Source organism: Danio rerio, chromosome 16, assembly GCF_049306965.1.
Source record: "Danio rerio strain Tuebingen ecotype United States chromosome 16, GRCz12tu, whole genome shotgun sequence".
NCBI lineage: Eukaryota > Metazoa > Chordata > Actinopteri > Cypriniformes > Danionidae > Danio > Danio rerio.
This window is the reverse complement of record NC_133191.1, coordinates 56875001-56899778: the sequence shown is the minus strand read 5'-3', so window position 1 is coordinate 56899778 and position 24778 is coordinate 56875001. Positions and strand designations below refer to the sequence as shown.

The following is a 24778-nucleotide window of genomic DNA, read 5'->3' as shown; positions in this document are numbered from 1 at the left end:
CCGTAGTTTATTAAAGACGAGAACCCCTCACTGTACGTCAGCTGTGCCGCTTCAGCAGACCTCCTCATTCCTGCAGCACGAGGGCTTTATGATTGTTTATGAGCGCCAAACGTGGCGGATCTGTTTGGCGAAATATCTGACTGCGTGTCACCGTATCCTTAAGGACTGTTTGGCGAAATATTTGACTGCGTGTCACTGCATTTTAAACGACTGAAACGATATAACTAGAGAAATCTCTACTGTGCTGCTGAGTGAGAGAGCGCTTCTCACTGAACAGCGCAGCAGCGATGACGTAAGCGTGCCGAAGTCCATTTGTGGTGTTAGTGCGGGCCGTCGGGGGAGATGGGAGGTGGGTTCGAGGCCCGGTTCGAGGCAACTGTACCTAGAGTGAGTATGGCCTAAGTGTATACATGGTCTTGCTTCTAAAGTAGTCTGTGAGTTGATACATAAATTCAGTAGTGATGGGGTGAAGACTAGAGGGACAGTAAGTGGGAATTGTAGAATCCGCAGATGCATAACCGCTGTGGGTCAGTCACCCTTTTCTGTAAAAGGTTCACATCTATTGAATGCCATGCCTGTTCATTTAAAGTTACAATCAGAACTCCCAGTTTTTTCTGTAAAGCTGAAAGAATAGTTGAAATCTTTACAGCAATGTGAGCATTAAGTATTATTTCACGTTGGTCCCGTTTACATTTCTCTTTATGCAGATTGACTTGCATTTTATGTTTGTGGCTCTGTATATATTGCACATGTTTACTGTATTGTGTTTTATTCTTGATTGTTTTTATTTTTTTTATGTAAAGCCTAATGAGGGGCGAGGGCTGCAAATTAGCCTAATGCTATATGCCCTATGTACGCAACATCGGTTATCTTCGTATAACAATGTCAAGTGTATTGTCCCTGTAAAATAAACAAGCAAAAAAAAAATACTAATTCGGCCAATATGTTGTTATTAGACATGTTAATTATCCACTAGTTTTTACAGTGTTACCTTGTATGTATATGCTATACCATGCATACATGCACATTATTTGACAAATCAGAATGCAGTATGTAAATAATTGGCATTTGATTTCGTTTTAATATCCGTTATATTTTTACTATTATATATTACAATTATAAAGTATGTGTTTTTATTTTTTTTATATCAGGCACAATTTTTGGGACATGTTTGGAATATACTATTTTGTAATAGACTAAACTAGAATAAAAATATTGAGTGATGAGGACGAAAATAATCCTTACATGTCATTGATTTTCCTGCTGTGCTTTTTAGCTATATAATCTTACAGGATGGTGCGTTTTGTTGTCCTTTTGTCCTGCTGCCAACAATTTTGTTTTCTATAAAGGAGTCGCAGTGTTGCTAATCTTTTCTCCTCTTCTTCTAGGGAGCGACATGGAGCTGGATTTATTGGCTGCCGCTGAGACCGAGAGTGACAGTGAGAGTAACCATAGCAACCAGGACAATGCAAGTGGCCGCAGGAGTGTTGTGACGGCAGCCACTGCTGGATCTGAAGCAGGTGCTGTAATTTGACTGGCAGAATTGCAGTGATTACTTTAGTTGTGCTGGCCCCCTTGTTTTCCCCCACATTTCTGCTGGGTATACAGTAACCTAAAATTGATTTAGAAAAAAAAACCTAATTCATCAACATTGCACTGATTCTTTTGCTCTTATATTAGACACACTTGGTTTTTTAAATTAAGTAAAACTAGTGAAACTAGAAGCTCTAGAAAACGTATATATATATTTTTTAGCTGTAGTATTTAAAAAGTGATTTGTTTATTAATGTGGAAAGGGACCAGCGTACATTAATCAGCACTTATAGAACTCTAAATGCACCAAACGTCGTCTGTAGCCTAACATTTAAATTTGTAACTTTAAGAAGTTAAAATTGTTCGGATGTTTATTCATTCATTCATTTTCTTTTCTGCTTAGTCCCTTTATTAATCAGGGGTCGCTACAGCAGAATAAACCGCCAACTTTTCCGACACATGTATTTATAAAGCGGATGCCCTTCCAGCTGCAACCCAACACTGGAAAACACCCATACACTCTTACATTCACACGCATACACTATGGTTTATTCAATTCCTCTATAGTGCATGTCTTTGGGCTGTGGGGTAAACCGGAGCTCCTGGAGGAAACTCACGCCAACACGGGCAGAACATGCAAACTCCACAAAGAAATGTTAACTGACCCAGCCGGGGCTCGAATCAGCAACCTTCTTGAGGCGATCGTGCTACCCACTGCGCCACCGTTCTGCCCTCGGATGTTTATACTAAAAAAATTTTTTTTAAAACACGAAACACACCATTGGTAACTGTTTTGTTCATTTTATTTATTTAAAAGTGTATTATTTGAACAAATTACAGAGTTTTTGCATATAGTAAACTTGAGATATAATGGAAAACTTTCTTAATTGTATACCCATTGCCATTTATTATGCAATTTATATACATAGTTATATTTCTTTATTTAAATTATTTATTGTTTTGCTTTTTCTTAAAAAGAAATCTCTGAGCTGTTTTATCTACACCTTTTGATTAAGCAGTGGAAAGACCAAATGCATGGACATTAGGTTACTGCTTCACAATGCAGGAATTTTAAAATGATTATAAATTTAAAATGAAAGATGTTTTAAGATGCGAGTAAATGGCGTTTAAACGGCGAGTAAATAAATGTAATTTAATGTTGGGCTTGGGACAAACTTGCCACCATAGATTATTTTTGGAATACTATTCTCTAGAATATATATATATATATATATATATATATATATATATATATATATATATATATATATATATATATATATATATATATATATATATACAACAATATATGCTATAACAATATATGCTATAACAAATAGCATCCAATATAATGTTATGGAGTATTTAAATATTTAATTTGCCACACTTTGGCTTAAAAAAGGTGCAAGAACCCTATGTACAGATAAGTGTCCTAAAATAAAGCATGCATGTACATTTTTTTTTCTTGAGAGGCTTTTTTATTTTGGCTAGAATAAAAGCAGTTAAAAAAAAAAGTTTTTAATTTTTTTTAAAGCTATTTTAAGGTCAATATTATTAGCCCCCTTAAGCAATATTTGTTTTGAATTGTCTACAGAACAAACCACTGTTATACAATGACTTGCCTAATTACCCTAACTTTACCCTAATTAACCTAGTTAATCCTTTAAATGTCACTTTAAGCTGAATACTAGTGTCTTGAAGAATATCTAGTCTAATATTATGTGCTGTAATCATGGCAAAGAGAAAAGAAATCAGTTATTAAAACTATGTTTAGAAATGTTAAGAAAAATATTCCCTACCTTAAACAGAAATTGGGGGAAAACAATAAAGGGGGGCTAATAGTTCTGACTTCAACTGTATATTTTCTACCTCTTTTCTGAAGGTGCCAGCAGTGTTCCTGCTTTCTTCTCCGAGGACGACTCCCAGTCGAATGACTCCAGCGACTCGGACAGCAGCAGCAGCCAGAGTGATGATGTGGATCAGGAGACGTTTCTGCTGGACGAGCCTCTTGAGAGAACCACCGGCTCAGCACATGCTAACAGTGCAGCCCAGGCCCCACGCTCCATGCAGTGGGCTGTTCGCACTACACCCAGCCAGCGCTCTGGAGGTGGCGCCCCATCCAGCTCGTCCGCTCCTGCTGGTCAGTGTCCAGAATAACACAAGTTGCAAAAGTCACAACAGCAAGTCCCAGAAGGGGTCCGTTCTTCATAGGTGGATTACTCCGTTAGCTGGATTTGGTTATTGACGATTTGACATGATCCAGGATTGTTTCGTTTTTCAAAACTGATCCGAGAGTTGTTGTCATAGCAACAGTTCTGGTAGCTCAAACCTGGTCGGAAGCAGGTTCAATTCATATAAACAGGATTAGATCGGGTCAGTTCAAGCAAAGATAATGCAGAAAGTATGTGCCGAATTCTGATATTTTCTTACAGTAGTAGTTATATACACTTGGGAAAATATTAAATATTTTTAAACTATATATAAAGTTATAGTTATTAATAAAATAAATAAAGTTTTATATATTAATAAAACTTTTGCAATCTGCACCCCTGATGAAAATGATAGTACAAAGACTGCCACCTGGTGGTCCAAAGAGAAAACTTGTTGATATGAACTTTTTTAGGTCGCTTTAGTACAATTTGTTTATGATAATAGACATGCACTGTGTGACTTTTTAAAAGCAATAATACATTTATGCAGTCATAAACATGTTTTGACAGTTTATATGACGGTGATTTGATGCTTTATAAAAGTTGCAGACGCCTTTACCAATATCAAAATGCTTTTGTAAACATATTTTTTACACCTTTTTAAAAAAACGGCTACTATAATACTACTATGGGTACTATAATAAGGAACATCTCTTGACAAATGAAAGGGCCAATCATGCAGCCCACAACAAGGTGTAAAGTCATTGCGTATAATATTTAACAAACCGTTTCCTATGAATTTGATGTAATTTTGTTCACATGGATAATTGAATATTAATCAGATGATGTCATTACGCTGCTGTGCCGTCAGCCTGATCATGATTTCGAGGATCGATAGATCTGTCCTTCACAACACACTCAGTTCAGTTCATCCAGACATTCTAATCTGATTCGCCAACTTGTTTAAAGAACCAAATTAGCCAGAGATCAGTTATCAAGATCAAAAGATCCAGGATCTACCAAATCATCTTAGATCATTTAAGCGAGCTACAAAGAACAGACCCCAGGTCAAAAATGCAGTTGCATTGTATAAGTTGCATTCAAACAATTATGTGAGAAATGGTAAATATTTCCAAGTCAAGTAATTTTTATTTTTATAGGATTTTAATACAGTGTAGATTGTAAAACAGATTGTTAACAAAGAAAACAGGAGTTTCTCGAACATAAAATAAACACTATAGCTCTTTAGACTTTTTTTTAATTGTCTCTACAGCTTTTTAGAAATCGTAATGATATTATTAGTGTAAAAATGATAATTAAAAATATTAATGCACTGTGAACAAACATGAATAGTTAAAATCTGTTTTAATTAACCTTAACACTAAAAATCAGTAAATACTCTTAGGAATACATTGCTTATTCATTGCCTATTATTAGAAATTAAATGAAATAAAAAGTAGTTTTAAGTATTGTTTCGTAATTTAATCCAAGAAAATATATGTTTTGCGAAATTACAGTCGGCCACTTGCTTGACTTGACTTGTTTGCTTATTTTACTTTACCTTGTCACACTCGCAGTTTGATTTATTGCTAAATAACCAATAAGAGTGCTCTCTTCAGCCAACGGCCAATGGTTGTTTGACATCCTAAACCATCAGCTTGGCGTTTCCTGTCCCTAAGTTTACCAACTGTGACAATTTCCGATGCTAAGAAACCCAGAAACGTGAAGTGTGCATTTTAGTCTATGCCCAAAAGGGTGTCTGTCAGTTAAGGGGTTAAATATTAATGTCATTAATTATGATCTATCTTCCAGCGAGCTCCACTGGCCTCATCTACATCGACCCGTCAAACCTGCGCCGCAGCAGCGCCATCAGCACCAGCGCAGCCGCTGCCGCAGCAGCACTAGAGGCCAGTAACTCCAGCAGTTATCTGACGTCCGCCAGCAGCCTGGCTCGAGCATACAGCATCGTCATCCGCCAGATCTCTGACCTCATGAGTCTCATTCCCAAATACAACCACCTGGTCTACTCGCAGTACCCCGCTGCTGTCAAACTCACCTATCAGGATGCTGTCAATCTGCAGGTGAGCCTGTCTGTTTACGCCAGCGTTTCATCAGTGCGCTGCACGTTTTTGGATGATTATTATTTGTAATCACTTTTGATGTTTGTTTTTATGTGACAGTAAGTTAAAGAAAATTTGTGTAAACAATATTAGAAAGGTTGTAAAGGTTCTAAAGCTTTTTAGCTTGGGCAAAGAGTCATTGCTTCCAAAATAAAAGTTTTGACGTGTGTGTATTATATTGAATATGCATATGTTACGCACACATGCATACAAACAAAACAATACAAAACAATTTTGTTACATATATATTTACTTTTAGATGTAGTTTATATCATATACATATATTTTATCTAAATAAATATAAACATTTTCTCAAATATATGCATGCATGTGTTTATATATACAAAAATATACTCAACACACACATACACATATACAGGGTTCAACACTAATGATTTTTTCCACTTGCCCGATCAGGCCGGTGGTTCTGATTTTTACTTGCCCTGCCAAAATTTTCGCTGGCCCCACCAAAAAAAGAAGTTAAAACACATTTTATATGATGTCAAATGCCAAATATAATTGTATACATACACTTTTTATTCAGCATAATTTTTCTTTTAATACAACTGACAATTAAACAAAAAAATACAGTTGTGGTGAAACTAAATTTGGGGGAGGAAAAAAAATCATACATAATTCAGGGCTCAACAATAAGGACTGCCCGATGGCACGAGGCCACCGTGTGAGATGCTCGGGAAAGTAGACAGGATTGTTACTGGCCCGATTGGGCCACTGATGCCCTGTCACTAAAGTTTAATTTGCCTGTGACTACTTGTCCATGTTTTGTAGAGTGGTGTTTTGTACAGTTTGACGTCAGTTTGGTAGGCAAGCCATCTTTTGTTTTGCAATAAAATGCCTGCACATTTTGCTGCTTTTGTTTGCAAAACACTTTGAATTTTGCTCATTGTACATTTATTAACAGTTTTTAAATATTTAAATTCTAGATTTACAAACATTTTGACACATTTTTCAGTTTTTTAATTTGTGGCTAAGAAATAGCTATTAACAATTTTTTTTTGGTAGGGACAGTGAAAACATTGGCAGGGCAAGTAAAAATCTGAACCACTGGTCCGATCGGGCCAGTAGGAAAAATCCTTAGCGTTGAACCCTGTCATAATGTTAGAGAAAATGTGCATTTTAATTTTGACATCCACAGACATAGTCACCTAATATATGTCAGAGAGGGTAGATTTTCTCCTACATAGCCTCATTTTAGTTGTCAAATTTTGTAAAAATCTATTAAATTAGTAGAGGTGTGAACCTATACTGGTCTCACGGTTCGGTTACAATTATCCTGCCATCGATTCGGGTTCAATTCGATATCTCGGTAAATCATGGTGTATTGCAATGCTTTCCATATAGTGTTATATTTTGGGGGGAGGCTATAACAAGCTGTCTGTATAAACACACGCACATAGGCACACAGCACCACACTGTCTCTCTTTCATACACATACAGCAACCAAAATAAACACACACACACACACACATGCGCGCGCTCTCGATCGAAAGCGATATTGTGAGACCGCCCACTCCTGTTAAAATTACACCAGAGTTACCGACCGCTCCCGTGCTGTATTCAGAAAATTATTCCCGCGCCTCATGAAATCTGGCCAGGTCCCGCGAAAATGCAAAGGTACAGGTGCAGGAATGCAGACCTGCATTCAGAAGTATCGTTGTAACAGCCGAGAGAAAAAGAGAGGGGAGGAAAAGTACACTTTCATTCCCTCAATCGCAGAGAAAAAGGGGCTTCTGCTGTAAGTGTAAAAAAACACACACGCACTGAAATTGTGCACAGTTTCTGCGTTTTTAAGTAGTTGGCACCTGGAGTGTTGTACATATCCGCACTCACCTCCCTCGCGAGAGAGCGCATATGAGATCAGTAAATAATAACCGGTTTTGATTTTTACTGAACCGATACCGAATTATCTGCGTCTGCATCATGGTGCACAGAGGAAACAATTAATTTTGACACCCCTGTAAATAAGTCAATCTATTAAAAAAACTTTGGCTAGAATTCTGCATTACAGGCTTAAATTATAGAGAGAAAATACAGATGAACCGAGACTGCTGTCTGATCATGAAGCTGATCAATGTACATTTTTCCTTCAAGGTGTCAGTGCAGAAATGAACAAAACAACAGGCCTAACACAACATATTATAAGATTAAAATAAGGAAAAATTATCAGATGGTAATTTCGGTCAATTTTCCTAAAGGATAAACAGCACTCTAATATTTCAGCATGCTTTCACTTTCGTATATGACATGAAACCACATTTGCCAGTAGAAATGACTTTTCCTTCTACTCATAATTCTCTCTTCATAAAGCTGTATATGGCTATTACACAACCATAATACACTGTGATATAGCCTAGTTCGTTAGTTCGTTTTGCTTTCTCACTACAATCGATTTGCAAATGTGTTTGGATTCACATATGCCAAACCATCTGCGATAACTTTGCAAACGAGACTTCCGAAATAAACATCTAGGTGTGAAAGCATCCTAAAGGGCGTCACACACCGGATGCGACACGGCTCGCACATGACAGTTGAAAGTATCGCACACCAGACGCGCACATTGGCATGCTATTTAAAATGAAACTATTCCGATGAAGGTCTGTGGTATGGCAGACATATGAACAGTGTCCTGAGTTGTGGCTGGGCTCCGGTGTGTGTACCCTGATAGAAACCTATGTTTAGAATTCTGAAATGCATTGCGCTGCGTGGTGCGACGCTAAGTGTCGCTTCTTTTGTGTGACTCCCTTAAGACTGTATTGACAAACAGTCACAGCCAAATTAAACTTTAGTGACAAGGCAGGACTGGCCTGATCAGGCCAGTAACAATCCTGTCAACTGTCCTGAGCGTCTCACGCTGGCTCTGGGCCATCAGGCAGCCCTTATTGTCGAGCCCTGATATATTATGTCAAAAAAAAAAAACTTAATTGTGATTAACTTTTGCCCAGGACTAGTGTATTTATATCTGTTAGATAAGCATTTCATTGTAGAATTGGCAGAATTGTAGAAATGCTGGATTAAGATCGTTTTGTGAGTCAAATCAAGATCACGATTGATTATTCGTGCAGCCCTACACTAAAGATTTCCACCCCCACTGCTTTTACACTAACAAACCCACATTGCAATTATGAAAAAATAATATTAACAGCAACCTGTGATTTTACAGAACTTTGTGGAGGACAAGTTGATTCCCACCTGGAACTGGATGGTGTCCATCATGGACTCCACTGAAGCGCAGCTGCGTTACGGCTCGGCTCTGTCTTCAGCCGGGGATCCTGGTCATCCCAGCCACCCGCTACACGCATCCCAGCACGCCGGCCGCAGAGAGCGCATGACCGCTCGAGAGGAGGCCAGTCTGCGCACTCTAGAAGGACGAAGGTAAGACTTTTGAGCTGCATTTACCAGGGTTTCAACGCTTCTTGAAAGTACTTGATTGTCAGACATCTGAATTCAAGACCTGGAAAGTTCTTAAAGTCCACAAAAATCTGCAACTGTTTTTTTATTTACTTCCCGCTACTTTTGTTTCATTAAAATTTTAAAATATTCATGAATGGTTACATTTCTATTGTTCCTGCTGTCAATTCGGCATTTTTATTTTGTGTGTTTCAGGCGTGCTGCTACGCTTCTGACGGCTCGTCAGGGCATGATGTCTGCGCGAGGAGATTTCCTGAACTACGCTCTGTCTCTGATGCGTTCCCATAATGACGAGCATTCAGACGTTCTGCCTGTGTTAGATGTCTGTTCGCTCAAACACGTGGCTTACGTCTTCCAGGCGCTCATCTACTGGATTAAAGCCATGAATCTGCAGACCACGCTCGACACCACTCAGATTGACAGGAAGAGGTAAACTGCAAATTCAGCTAATGTTTAAATTATAATTTTTTTATTGTAATTTTGTGCTTTTTATTTTTTTATTACAGATTTTTTTTTTTTTTTTATAAAATTTTGGTTTAATATAATCGCAACACTGATATTTAAGGTTTATGTATTGTTTTTCTTTAACATGGTTTAAAATGTGATATAATATTATTAATTTGTTGACTTGTTTTATTATTTTTCTTTTTTTATTTCTGATTTATTTTTATTTTTTTATAAAATTTTGGTTTAATATAATCGCAATTATTATTACTATTATTATTATATTATTAATTTGTTGACTTATTTTATTTTATAAGTTGATATATAACATTTTCAAACTATGGTTATTTAAAGACAAAAATACAAAAATTAAGTGACTAAATGCATATTAGTTTTTATTTGTTTATTTTATTTTTTATTTTTTAAACTATTTAATTTTATTAGTAAAATACAAAAAAAAAAAAAAACTGGTATTTTATTTTATGTATGGATTTATTTTTGTTCCTAAAATGTTTTTTTTTCCTTCTTCTTCTTGTAAGTGGATTGAAAGTGTTCATTCATTTTATGGTCATATTCATTAATATCTGAGTGGTTGTCCAGCTGTAGTTTGAGTCATCTGAAATAATTATTCTAATATTTGTACATCTGTCTCTGTTGTGTTTCAGGAATCGTGAGCTGCTGGAGCTCGGTCTGGACAATGAAGACTCTGAGCACGAGAACGATGAGGACACCAATCAGAGTGAGTTCAGCTTTAAGATGCTTCTATTAGCGTGTAGCATGTTCACTATCAGTTTATGTCAGTTAAATAATCTGAAAAAGAAAAAATTTAACAGTTTTGTCTCAAACTTCTGGTCAGAGAGTTTGCTAAAGCCCCATACAAAGAACTTTTTACTGGTCTAATTATTGTTTCTTATATTTATTTCTTACAAACCTTTCATAGGGGTAGTCAGGTAAATAATTGTCTTGTTCTTCATTCCCACCCTTCTGAATTGAGTTCCGATGTTTCCTCACAAGTCAAGAGTCTTTAGTTGTGCGTCTTGCATTCTGTATTCAGTAAATATACTGCAAGGTAAAATGTTCTCAGTGTCAACGGTTAACCTGAAGTGATGATTAGGTTTTAAAATGCGTGCAAAGAGTCTTTAAAAAGTCTTAAGAGAGCTGTGATTCCTATATTTTTCATGTACTAGCAGATTAGGGATGTTCTCTTCTAGTACATCCTATCAATCACTCTTGTCCTACCTAACAAAAACACCGTTTAGGACAGGGGTCTCAAACTCAATTTACCTGGGGGCCGCAGGAGGCAAAGTCTGGGTGAGGCTGGGCCGCATAAGGGATTTCACAAAAAAAAGTCCTCAAATGTCATTATTAACAGTTTTAATTATTTCTTCTGAACATGAAGTGTCCTGAACATTAATAGAACATTGAGTGAAGATTATGAACAGTTCTTCTGAACATGGCATCTTTTGCCTACTTCTTGCTGCCAGAGACTTGACAGCGCTTCTTCTCACAAATCTGAACCACATTTGGCTTTAGAGCGAAAGCAGTTGAGACCCTCAGTATGGCTTGAAGATGATCATCATTAAGTCTAGACCTGTCTAGACTCACTCAAAACTTCCATTCCCTCACCTAAAAAAAAAGGCGTATATATGTATAAATAAAACACCCCCACCCCACTCCAGTCACATCAGTCTGTACCAGTCTGTATCTACCTATAATATATATAAGATGCAGGCTGTAGCTAGGTAGGTGGCAGGCTGCAGATAGGTAGCTAAGTGGCAGGCAGGGGCGGGAACAGCTTACCTTGGTTCTGGCCGGCGCGACTTCCCGCCCGTCACAGCGTCTAACAAAGGCCTTTGAGATTGAGGAGTTTGAGACCCCTGGATTAGGAGATAACGCTCGTCCTAAACTGTAAAAACTGCCATATTTTGATACAGCATTGCAGAACAAAATATCCTAATACTATTGTGTATGAATGTTTTCTTACACCCCTGATGTTCACAAAAGCTGAGGTGAATTTCACAGGTCAGATGGTGATGTATAACAGCATATGTGGCTCATGTCAGGTGTTTGCAGAGCTGTTTTTCTGCAGTCTGATCAAGACTCTGTGTTACTGGCGTCTCCATAGGCTCTACACTGCAGGATAAGGACGAGGAGCCCGTGCCTGCAGAGACTGGACAACACCATCCGTTTTTCCGCCGCTCGGACTCCATGACCTTCCTGGGGTGCATCCCTCCAAACCCTTTTGAAGTTCCTCTAGCAGAGGCCATTCCTCTGGCTGACCAGCCGCATCTCCTGCAGGTCAGTCACCGCCTCTATTAGAGGTCTCGCTGGGTTAACGCTGAAGCTCATTGGCCCAAATCAGCTCTGTGATTGGTTATTCAGCAGCAAATCAGAGCACGTGTGTGATGTAATGCAGTGACGTAACAAGTAAACAATTCTATGAATGAATTTTTATACACATATAATTTTTTTATACATTTCTATAATGAGATTTCTACACCGAGAGCACTTATAGATGCTCTTAAAATTAAAAGTTCTCTTGTTGAATTGTGTTAATTATCGTTTAGTAAACTGCAAAATCATATCTAATGTTTTTAATATATTATTTTATATACTGGTTTCCACCCTCAATATCAGCACCTATACGAAGCCAGACCCAGATCCATCAGACCTTTTAGAATTCGAATGAAAACTCACTTGGAGATGCTGGATATTAATCTGGATATAATAACAGTGATGCATATATGCCCTATACCACCATCTCAAATGCTCTTGAATAAAACGTGTTACCGTGATGTACATATGTACAAATATGTAATGTCCAAAAAAAGCCTTTTTAGAGGTGTTTTGACAGTTCAGAGCCACCATACAAGTGAACAGCTAAATACAGACAGTACGTTTTACTTCAGAAAATGCCACATGGATTCATCTTATTTGGCGTTTTAGATTCTTTTGAACACATGTAGCTGCTGCTTGTCAATCAGACAACGCTTCTGTGTACGTTCTTGCTGTCAATTGTGGAAAAAATGATCAATGAAAAGTTTATGATAAACCGCTGTGAGTTTCACTCAACTCAAACACAGTGCATAATATAATGAGAATGTGCGGCGAGTCGAGAGCCCCTAGATTCAGTGACCGGCGCAGCTCTCCCCGTGCTTCAAATTGAATACAATCTTACATCAACACATGGCAAGCAATGCATTGATAATAAAAAATAATCATATTAGATTACAAACAACCCAACGAGTTGTTTAGCACGTAATATTTATCCTGAGGTGATTTAAACCAAAATACACAATGACACTCAAAGATATCTACAATGATGAGGAACATGGTTACTTACTGAGTTATTAATGCACAGCAATACCACATGAGGAAAGGACGGACTTTGAAGGAATAAACTGTGTGAGGAGAGCTCCATTATAGTGCACTGGACATGTCTGAACGTGTTCCGCCCATGCATGCGCAAGGCAGGCAGTTCTGTACAATTACGTAATTTATCGGCTTAAAGATAGCGGCCTAATTTAGACATCGGATAACGATAACGTTAATTTTAAAAATAGCGTTTATTGGACTATATCGTGCATCCCTAAAATATATATATTGAATTATGAAGTTGCTATTTTGCAGCATGTTTTTATCTATATTGATCATGCTATTTAATAGCCATATGTAACACATTAGAGGTGTTTTTGGGATCAGTCCAGATGGTTGAGTTTAACACTGCTGTTCTTCCTCTTCATCAGCCCAATGCCAGAAAGGAGGATTTGTTTGGACGGCCTAGTCAAGGTCTATATTCGTCCTCATATATGGCCAGTAAAGGCCTCACCGATCTGACTGTGGACATGAATTGCTTGCAGGTAAACATGATCGTCGTACTAGTGCTGTAGTAGATGGTGCCATTTCTAGGTTAATTTGCCTTAAAGTCCCTCATTCATCATCTCTTTCAGTCATTCATTTAATAGATTTTTTTGTACTTAATTTATTTAAATTTTAAATAAATATTTTTTTGTTTGTTAATTCACTTAATTTTATATATTTAAATGTTTAAATGTTATTATTATAAATATATAAGTTTAAATTAATATATTGCATAAACAGAAGTGCATCAGTAATATAATAAACTTTATGCTTTTCTGAACAGCTCTCAACAAAGAATTTTATACACACAAATGTTGCCTTTCAGTCTGTTGCATTCTATTATTTATTTTCATTTTCATATATATATATATATATATATATATATATATATATATATATATATATATATATATAAAACTAAATAAATATATAACTAAATAAATATAAACAAATAAATATATAAAACATGAATACATCAGTTTAAATAATAGTACAGTGGTCCCTTGTTAGTCGCAGGAGTTACATTCTTAAAAGAACCCGCAAAAGGCGAAATCTGCGAAGTAGTCCGCTTTATTTTTCACAATTATTCTGGATGTTTTAAGGCTGTAAAACCGTTTACTACACACTTTATACACTTTTCTCAGACAGACATGTACATTTTCACACTTTTCTCTCTTGTTTAAACACTCAAAGTTCAAAATTAAGTCCTGTATTATAGAATGAAAGCAAAGATCAAAACATGTCGTCAGGCGCAAACATTCATGGCTGTCAATAGAAGGTTCATAAGGGGTTTTAGCTTTTGTGTGAATAATGGTAATCTAGCGTAAGGTTTTTTTAAAATCCTGCTGTCACTGATTCACAAAACTAAAGCAGACTCCATCCTTAAGGGGGGTTGCACACCGGATGCTCTGCGCACAGGACGCGCACATTTGCATGTTATTTAAAATAAAACTATTCAGATGGCGCTATGGACGCTGTTAATATTTCTGTCGCACCACAGAGTCTTAGCTGGGCACTGCAGACAGCGGCACCGGTGTGCATACCCTGATATAAACCCATGTTTACAATTCTAAAATGCATGGCACGTCGTCCCCTTTTACGATGGTCCTGCTGCGGACGGTTACAACACTTGATGCATCGTTGTTGAAACTCTCACTGCTAGCGAGGCAAGCTGAACGCATTCTGTACCCTGCAAGAGACACGAAGGAAATTGATTGACAATGGTCTACAGACTAAAAAAAGTGTGAAACTGCAAAGCCGTGAAAAGTGAACAGTTTTATTTGATTTAGTGATTGATTTATAAACAAATGCATTTGTTTTATAAGTGTTTTAGCACTTGCTAATTCTCAACACCTGTCCACAGGAGGCTTGACAAAATAGACAAAATGAAGATATAATAAATGCATATACTCAACGTTATAATTCGTTACATAAAATTACTGAAGGCAAAAGCAAAGGCGACACGATCCAACAAACTAATAGTAGACTATTTGTGCAAACACTGCTGTTTTGTTTTCAACCACTTTTTAAGAACACTACTGAAAATATTTATATTACTTTCTGATTTTAGGCTAACAGGTAAATAATTTCGCAGTTTGGCTCCCTTCACAGAAAAAAAAGATTGAGCAAACGAGGAACTAGACCAGGGGTGGGCAATCTCGGTCCTGGAGGGCCTGTGTCCTGCACAGTTTAGCTCCAACCCTATGTAAACAGACCTCCCTATAAAGTTCAAGGCTGCGTCCGAAACCGCCTACTACTCAGTAGGTGCTGCATTTGAATTTAAACGTACTACTCTGCCATTAGAAAAGAACGTTCTATACAATATGAATGTGAAAAGTATGAATGGAATTCGGACGTACTACATCCGCCATTTTGTCATGGTCATGTGACCTACCTGCACACTTCAGAACGTCGCCGGAAGTAGTAAGTCATCCGGGTACTTCTCGCATACTGATTTTCGAATTCTATGAATTCGGACACACTACTCGGCTCGCATACTGATTTTAGCGTACTATATAGTATGGAAGTATGCGTTTTCGGACGCAGGTCAAGTGATCTTGAAGACACTGATTAGTTTGTTCAGGTGTGTTTGACTAGTGTTGGAACTAAACTCTGCAGGGACACCGGCCCTCGAGGATCAAGTTTGCCCATCCCTGCACTAGACAGTCACCATTAGCAGTTGCTCATATGACTCTGAGAGGTTTGATGCCTACTAATTAGATCAGAACACCGCATTGGAACATGATTATTTAAACATATAAAAAAACAACTATCAAAACTAATAAGGTTATGTTTACATAAAACATCACAATGATTTTTAACTGTGTTAAAGCCAGGGACCACTGTTAAAAATTCCACAACAATTATTATAATGTTAAACTTTTTTCACCAGACAAATTATAGATGAAAACAAATACATTTATTTTGTAATTAATAAATAATGCATGTACATAATGACTGAAATGCATGCATAATCTTATAAATGTGTTTATTGCGAAACCCTTCCCCATAAAACAATAATTGCTTAGTTCTGCTAGTGAAGCTTTTCGGCACATACAGAGAGCAATAGAACGTAATTTTGCAATATTTTATTACGGATAATTCTCATCCCAGATTCTACCCACAAAGATGTCGTATTCGGCGAACATGAAGAACGTGATGAGTATGGAGTCCCGGCAGAGGGGTGGCGAGGAGCAGCCAGTGGCGGAGCAGGAGATGGATGTGTCTAAACCCGGCCCTTCACCACACGATCTGGCGGCCCAGTTAAAGAGCAGCCTGCTGGCAGAGATTGGCCTGACTGAGAGTGATGGCCCACCGCTGCCCACGTTTATGTGAGTCAGGTCATTCATGAAATTATTAAAGTGTTAGTTTACACAAATAATGAATATCATTATTATTATTAATTGCACATCCTCATGTTGTTTGATGCCCTGAGACTTTCATTTATCTTTAGACAACAAATTAGGGTCTTTTAGATGAAATTTGAGAGCTCTCTCTTTCTCCAAAGACCGCAAAGGTCCTGAGATTCTCAAAGTCAAGAAAAGGAATAAAAAATGTCAGAACAGTCCAAATGACGTCAGTGGTTCAACTGCAGTCTTTGAAGGCTCCAAGAGAACTTGTGTAGCAAAAAACTAAAGTGTTAAATTTAATATTATTAATATTAATTGCTCATCCTCCTGTTGTTCAATCCCCTGAGACCTTGGTTCATCTTTAGGAAACAAAGCTTATTTGTGGAATTATTGAAGTATTAGTTTACTCAAAAAAATTATCTTATTATTATTATTAATTGCTCATTATCAATAATCACATCAGTGTTTCCTCTAGGATTTTTTTCCAGCTGTGGCCGCAGGCCTTTTTTTTTTTTTACACAGATCTACCAACTACCTGTGGCGTTATTTCAATGACAAATGTCGTGAGCGCAGTATTAGATCTCTTTGCTCAGTATTCGGATCTCTTTGCTTGAGCGCCAATTTCCTCGTGCTCGTTCACGAAACTTCTTGCACACCCCTCAAGTATAAGCCGCTTCAAGAGCACGCAGATCTTCCTGTGCGCTCTCAAATAAACACTGCTGAAGTGCGATTTAGTGCGCTTATGTAACGAGTATGTCTCCAGCATTTATTAGATTTGCTAGGAATATTTCTGAATGTCTCTAATAGACCTACAAAGCGATATTAATGCGTCGTGAAGTAAAATGAAACTCCTAACATACATCGTGCTTGCTGGCCTCACCCATCACGCACCTGTCAGTCAGTCAGCACGTCACCGTAAAGGGTTAAACAAATGACACACAGCACTACTACAGTTACAGAAAAGTTTGCGCTGTTTATTACGTTTTGGTGCGATTATCACCCGCTATTAAAAAAAAAAGTTTTGAATGAGAAGCTGTAATGTAGCCGTGGCGGGATGAATTTTGGCCTGGCGCCCCGCCATGGAAGAATGAAAGTAGCAGAAACCATGCATCACCATTTATTGGTGTTAGTTTACCCAAAAAATGATGATGATAATGATTATAATTATTATTAATAATTGTTCATCCTCCTGTCGTCCAATTTCGTGAGACTTTCATTCATCTTCGGAAAACAAAGCTCATTCATGGAATAATTGAAGTATTAGTTTACCCAAAGCATGAAAATTCTTATTGGTTATTGCTCATCCTCATGTCGTCCAATCCCCTGAGACCTTTCTTCAATTCCCTTAAATCTTTTTTATCTTTAGAAAACAAATGAAAATATTTAAGATGACGTCTGAAAGCTCTCTCTTATCCTCATAGACAGCAAAAGTCCCAAGATGAAGTAAAAAAAAAGGAATATAAAATGTCAAAACAGTCCATAGTTTAGTGGTTCTCCTCCAATAATACAAAACTCCAAGAACACTTGTGCAGCAAAAAACTGTAAAAACAACTAACAGCTTAGGGTGCATGCCTACTATGGGCAATATGATGCTTGTGTCATGCTATTTAACAAGTCTTGTGTACATTCAGTTGGATACTTATATTAATTTATTTTTGATCAAAGTTAATGATCGTTCAACGATTCCTACTTCTCTGAATGAGTGCAAGTTTGAGCTATGAGCTACGGCTACAGTAGCACTGCACATATTTCTGGCATAAACTCAAAACATAGAGAAAGATACTGGACGCAGTGGAACATTGAACACCCATTGGTAACTAGCATTTTGGAAGAGTGATTCATACAGGCATAACGCAGACGTATAAATGCTCACATTGACGTCGGCTGTTTGTGTACAGTTAACTCCCAATGCAAAAGTTAATGGCAAACATGTCTTAGTATTAAACGCACATCATAATCTGACACTGGAGAAAAGACGAACAAAAAGGCAAACAAAGTCATATAGAGTTGTTGGAGCTTCGTTTGATTACAGTTAAAGCACTGAAGATGCATTGCCTGTTTGGACTGATTGCTTTTCTGGGCTTTAAGCATCTCGGGACCCTTGCTGTCTTAGGATGAAGAGCTCTCTGATTTCATCTAAAATCTAGATCTCATGGGATTGAGAGCTTTTAAATGTTAAAATTCTTTAGATTTGATGAGTTACTCCAATATTGACGTTTCTCCTTTCTTCTCCTTCAGTCCACACTGTAGTTTTATGGGGATGGTGATCTCTCATGACATGCTGCTGGGCCGCTGGCGGCTTTCTCTGGAGCTGTTTGGCCGTGTTTTCATGGAGGACGTTGGAGCAGAACCAGGATCTGTGAGTATTGTCTTTATTCAATTCAATAGAATTCACCTTGATTTGTATAGCGCTTTTACGATGTAGATTGTGTCAAAGCAGCTTCACATAAAAGATAGTAAATTGAAACAGTGTAGTTCAGTTTTTAAAGTTCAAGTTTAGTTTAGCTCAGTTCAGTGTGGTTTAATAATCACTACTGAGTGTCTAAACACTGAAGAGAAAATTCATCGATGCACAGCTCCACAGATCCCGAACCATGCAAGCTAGTTGTGACAGCGGCGAGGAAAAACTTCAATTTGCAAAAGTGAAGAAAAAAAAACCCATCGAGAGAACCAGGCTCAGATGGGCACGACCATTTCTCCACTGGCCAAACATCTTGTGCAGAGCTGCAGTCTAAGTGCCTTATTTAGAGAACAAGATTTAAAATGGACTTATTTTATTATCAAATGAAGGTCACACTTTACAGTAACAGTTAACTTTGTTCTGTTATTCAATGTATTTACTAACATGGAAAATATGCGTTGTGATATTGTTCTTGAACATTGCAATTACGATACGTCTTGTAATATGATTTCCCTACATAAGTGCTGGTTTTATTAGATATATTTTTAAGTCGTGCATTTATGTATTGATCATATATTATTCTGCTCTAAATAAATCTAATTTATGCTTAAAAAACACTATTTCAAGGTGCAAACATTGACAAAACACTGAATGAGTGCAAACCTCAGCAGATAGTCTGTATCCTATGTCCGCATATAGAGACAGTACTGTCCTGTTTTATTGGTCAAAGTTGTATAAACAACCTCTGCACCACACATACTTGGCACGAAAAAAAAATCAGGGTATTGCAGCTGTCTGTGATACAGATGTTACATATTCTTTATCCGTGATATATCAATGTATTGTGCAGACCTTATTTCAACATTTACAATCTAATGCATTGTTAAAAAATTAATTTGTGCTTGTTAGCATTAGCTAATGCACTGTTAACAAGCACTAACGATGAATAACTGTGGGTTTATCATTTAATTTAAAAAAAATAGATAAATGCTGGAATGTTTTGTTTGTTCATGTTAGTAAATTCATTAACTCATTGGACCTTAAATGTTATCAAATAAATAATTTTTTAATCAATTTTAATAAATATTTTATAGGTTCTGTTTATTTTTTTGTTTAATGCCAAATAAAAATTTGTTTATTTTTTATATAAAGGTGCAGTGTGTAAGTGGTTGAACTAGGTATTGCTCTCCTAGATCAAAACAAATGGAAGCGCAGGTTGCCAGATTGGGGACAGGAGCGAGTGATTTAAACTGTATTCTAAGTAAAAGCAACGGCACGCGATAGAAGGAATATTTTCCATATTAAAATAAGTTTTAATTAGTTAATTAATAACCTCAAGTGAAACTAAATCTCTAAATTTGGAGTTCGTATGATACTGTCACCGAAGGTCGCATTTCGGTCACGGACGCATGCTTTCAGAGCCTTTCTGAATGAATAAATAAAATACGCTGCTATCCGCCAAGGCAGTCTGGGGTGCTGAAATATAATTGACTAAACTGGCATTTGACAGATTAAAAGAACATAAACAAAGACAGATGTTCTGGCAAGTAACGCCCATTTTTCAAAGCAGAATACCTGACGTCACCATTGTTTTTCAGACACGCAAGAATGTTCACTGAGCATGTTTCTTAAATATCTGCAAACATATTATGGGTTTTTTATGCTTTAGAAAAGTCAAAAACTTACTGCACCTTTATTTTTTTTATAGTTGAATAGTTGTTTCAAACATATCATTAGATTTTTAATCATGTTATATAAATTTTTTTATTTATTTATTTCATAGTTGAAGGCAATAGGTGTGCCCCAAATTGCATTCTTATGCACTATTCTTTGATTCTACGCCTTTTTGTAGTATTAATAGAGTAAGTAGTGCATTCACATTGAAATACTCTTTTCGTTCTAAAAATAAGTGCATTTAAAATACCCACATGATGCACTTAATCAACCGTTAAAAATAACTGTGTAATGTTGGACACTTGCAGTCAACGGCAGCAGCTGTTAGCTGAACGGGGTGGAGGTAGCAGGCACAGACTTTGGGTTACTTTTTATTTTGAATTGTGAAAGCAAAATTCTCCTATGAGAGTGATTATGTAACTCCTGATGGTAAATATGGTTTTACTATTGCCGGCAATTCTCACATGGTCGCCCACTGAACCTAAGCAGAGCTGTGCCTATTCAGTTCCTGGATGGGAGACCACATGGGAAAGCTAGGTTGCTGCCAGAAGTGGTGTTAGTGAGGCCAGCAGGGGGCGCTCGACCTGCAGTCTGTGTGAGTCGTAATGCCCCAGTATAGTGAAGGAGACTCTATACTGCTCAGTGAGTGCCGTCCTTTGGATGAGACGTTAAACCGATACCCCGACTCAATGTGGTCGTTAAAAATCCCAGGATGCTCTTCGAACAAGAGTAGGGGTTTAACCCCAGCTTGCTGGCCAAATCTGCTCTCTGGCCTCTGTCTATCATAACCTCCTAACCATTCCCATATCATAACCGTCTCCTCTTCACCAATCAGCTGGTGTATGGTTTGCGGTCTGGCACAATATGGCTGCCGTATGGTTGAGTTTCCAGAAAATAGCTATGGAAATGTAAGGAATTATTATTATACTTATGGCAGCTACTATTTTGTAGCTTGGTCATATATATCAGTAATCTGGCAACTGCCAAACGTCATCTGGGAAACTTGAATTTCCACTTAGTAATCCCTATTGGGATGACACTAACTTTACATACTGTGTCGAGTGGGTAAGTGCATAGTGTATAAGATGCCATTTGAGACGCAGTGTGAAGCTAAACCAGAATATGTAACCACCAGCAGTGTTTGCACGATTCATACTCTTTAATAAATGTTTGGCTTTCGTGTGCGTTGCAGATCCTGACAGAGCTGGGGGGTTTTGAGGTAAAGGAGTCCAAGTTTCGTCGTGAGATGGAGAAGCTGCGTAACCTTCAGTCGCGTGATCTGGCCCTGGAGGTGGACCGAGACCGTGAGCAGCTCATCCAGCAGACCATGCGGCAGCTGAACGCTCACTTCGGCCGCCGCTGTACCACCACACCCATGGCCGTGCACCGCGTAAAGGTGACATTCAAGGATGAGCCTGGAGAGGGCAGTGGTGTCGCTCGCAGCTTCTACACCGCCATCGCTCAGGCCTTCTTGTCCAACGACAAGCTGCCCAATCTGGACTGCGTGCAGAGCGTCAGCAAGGGGATGCAGGCTAGCAGTACGTATCGTTTTCCTTATGTTGTATTTCCCCCCACCCAAGACTTCAAGTAGGGCTGCACAATATATCGTTTTAGCATGGATGTGTGCATCCGCAGTAGTCACATTGCATAGATTGTGTTGTTGACTTCGCAGTGTACTTTAAACACTTATACAAACCATAAAGCATGCACTGCTTATATCACTTTTATATTTGCTTTAATCATCAATGCTTGTAGATTGTTTATAACAGTTTATGCATGATTCACTCCCCTGCAGAATTATCCTAATCAACCAAAATAAATACATTTGATAACACTTTAGGGATCAATTCTCATTATTAACTAGTTGCTTATTAGCATGCATGTCATTGAGATACTGGCTACTTATCACGCCCCATTCACACGGGGCTTCAGCGTCAACGCTTGACTGAAGGAGTGTCTAAAGTTGGGGCTAAAGCAATCGTCATAGCAGCGTCAGCCAATGAAATTCAGTCAGCAATAGGCCACTGTCTAGCTGGTGTATTTGCATACAGCGATCTGATTGGCTAACGCTTCTGTCGGCCCTTAAAAAATTTAAACTAGTCCCAACTTCTGCAGCGAGCAACGCCTCTAAAGCGGCACCGACGGATTCACAATGCAGTTCGGCAACGCCTGACGTCACCCATTCAAAGTGAATGGGAAGCTTTGACGCTGACGCCCCGTGTGAATGGGGTGTTAGTACTTATTCTACATTCCTAACCCAATACCTAAACTACAAGGCTCGAAATTGCGACCTCAAAATATATTTGGGAGTTATTTGTGCGAGTGCATAAAATTGGTGCTCTATGCGACCGGTTTTCACTGCAAAATGTTCACCACACACACAGATTTAGGAGACATTCACGCAGAATGCATCTTAGCACCTAAGACGCCAAACGCAGCGCTCAGGAATAGTTAAAACAGTCGTCATGCCGACTTGCTGCAGTAAACAAAGCGCGCAATGCTTGCCCCGCCTTCTAGCTCTTCTGATTGGTCCACTGCTATAGCACTGAATGCAAATGGATTGGTTATTATCAGCTATCAATCACTCAGTCGATGCCTTTCTTTAGATGACAGGGAGAGCTACAACCGCGAACATGTAAAGCACTGAAGATGAGAGAATGAAAACAACACTGACAGATTTAGTTAGAAAACATGTAAGTTTCAAAGAATGGTACGTCTGATCAGTGATCATGTGCGGAATGTCAATGCAGCATTTACACTTTTCCAAAAGTGGATAAAAGACTTCCAGCGTTTAAAGTCCGCTATGAAAATGATTAAAGCGTTCATCATAAAGCCGGTGTATTATTGTTATTCAAGTTTCATTCATGTTAAGCAGTGTGTTGTGCCGGTGGGCGCATGCAGATGTTGTTTTGTTTGTTTGTTAGATTGTTTAGTGTTTCAAATGCAGTAAATCGGTTAATATAACATTAAAACTTGTAGTAACGGTGCTTATAATTGGTGGGTGCGACTAAAAAGTTAGGAGCCCCAAGCAAAAATTTAAAGTTGGGAACATCAGTGCTACCAAGCAAAAAGGTTAATTTCAAGCCCTGAACTACCTTGATATTTATTTATAAGGAGAAAATTAGGAGTTTACTGAAGCAAAAGACGTATTTAATTGTTTGCTAATAGTGAATTGAAACTTTAAATAAAGTGTGGCTATAAATTCTTTCCAAATAGTGCAATTCAACCATCTGGTGAAATTTAATAGATACAGTATATAGCAATATATATTGCAGCAAAACAAAATATCAGTGTCACATTTTTCCAATATCGTGCAGCCTCTTACCGTAAAACATATTCGGTAACACCTTACAATCAGGTTTCATTAGTTAATGTATTTACTAACGTGAATAGAAAAATCTATTTGTATGGATTATTGTTGTTATATAGTTTTTTTCTTTGCTTGTATGTGATAATCATGTTTTCTGCGTATTTACAGATCTTATGCAGCGGCTGAGGAACCGAGATCGTGAGCGTGAGAGGAGGAGCGGAGGACTGAGAGCTGCATCCAGACGAGATCGTGACAGGTGACTGATTTTACCTGAACCCATAAATATTTTCTGACAAAATTATTAACGTTTTCTGGCAGTTTGTTTATTTAGTTGATATTTTCTAAATATTTTAATGATAAAGGCCCATCATATTATTTGTCTAGTGAGATAAGTTAATATAGGGAAATGTTTTATATACTATTATTTAAAATGAATGAATAAATACATAATTATACATGCACAATTATAATAAAATAACTATAAATGTTATAAAAAATTATACACATTTATAATTGTTTCCTAAAAATCCTAAATTCAGTCATTCATTTTCCTTCGGCTTAGTCCCTTTATCCATCAGGGGTCACCACTGCGGAATGAACCGCCAACTATTCCAGCATATGTTTTACACAGCAGATGCTCTTCCAGCTGCAACCCAGTACTGGGAAACATCCTTACATACATTCACACACACTCGCACACTACGGCCAATTTAGTTAGTCAATTCCCCTATAGCGCATGGTGGACTGTGGGGGAAACTCGACTTGGGACTCAAACCAGCAACATTCTTGCTGTGAGACGACAGTGCTAACCACTGAGCCACCTGTCGCATCATAAAATGCATCCTGAATTTTTTTGTGTTTATTTAATGATTTTAAATAATGGTATTTTTAACCTCCTTAAATAAAAATGTTTAGTTTAATATTATTTTCCATGCAAAAAAAGCAGAATTTTTAATATTCTATGCAGTCTTTTGAATTTTTATTATTTTAAGTAAGGGATTAAATAA

At 37.6% G+C, this 24778-nt stretch overlaps 1 protein-coding gene across 39 annotated transcripts in view; it reads left to right on the top strand.

Moving 5' to 3' along the window:
- Positions 1-24778, top strand: part of ubr5 (ubiquitin protein ligase E3 component n-recognin 5) — a 107494-nt gene that overhangs the window by 68269 nt on the left and 14447 nt on the right. For 19 of the 39 annotated variants that reach the window (XM_073924660.1, XM_073924656.1, XM_073924658.1 and 16 more), the window contains 12 exons: positions 1389-1520; positions 3416-3673; positions 5496-5764; positions 8985-9196; positions 9428-9661; positions 10342-10415; positions 11802-11974; positions 13423-13536; positions 16151-16368; positions 18625-18745; positions 21654-21999; positions 23940-24027. In XM_073924660.1, coding sequence (XP_073780761.1) covers positions 1389-1520; positions 3416-3673; positions 5496-5764; positions 8985-9196; positions 9428-9661; positions 10342-10415; positions 11802-11974; positions 13423-13536; positions 16151-16368; positions 18625-18745; positions 21654-21999; positions 23940-24027 — 2239 coding nt within the window. 39 annotated transcript variants of the gene reach the window in all.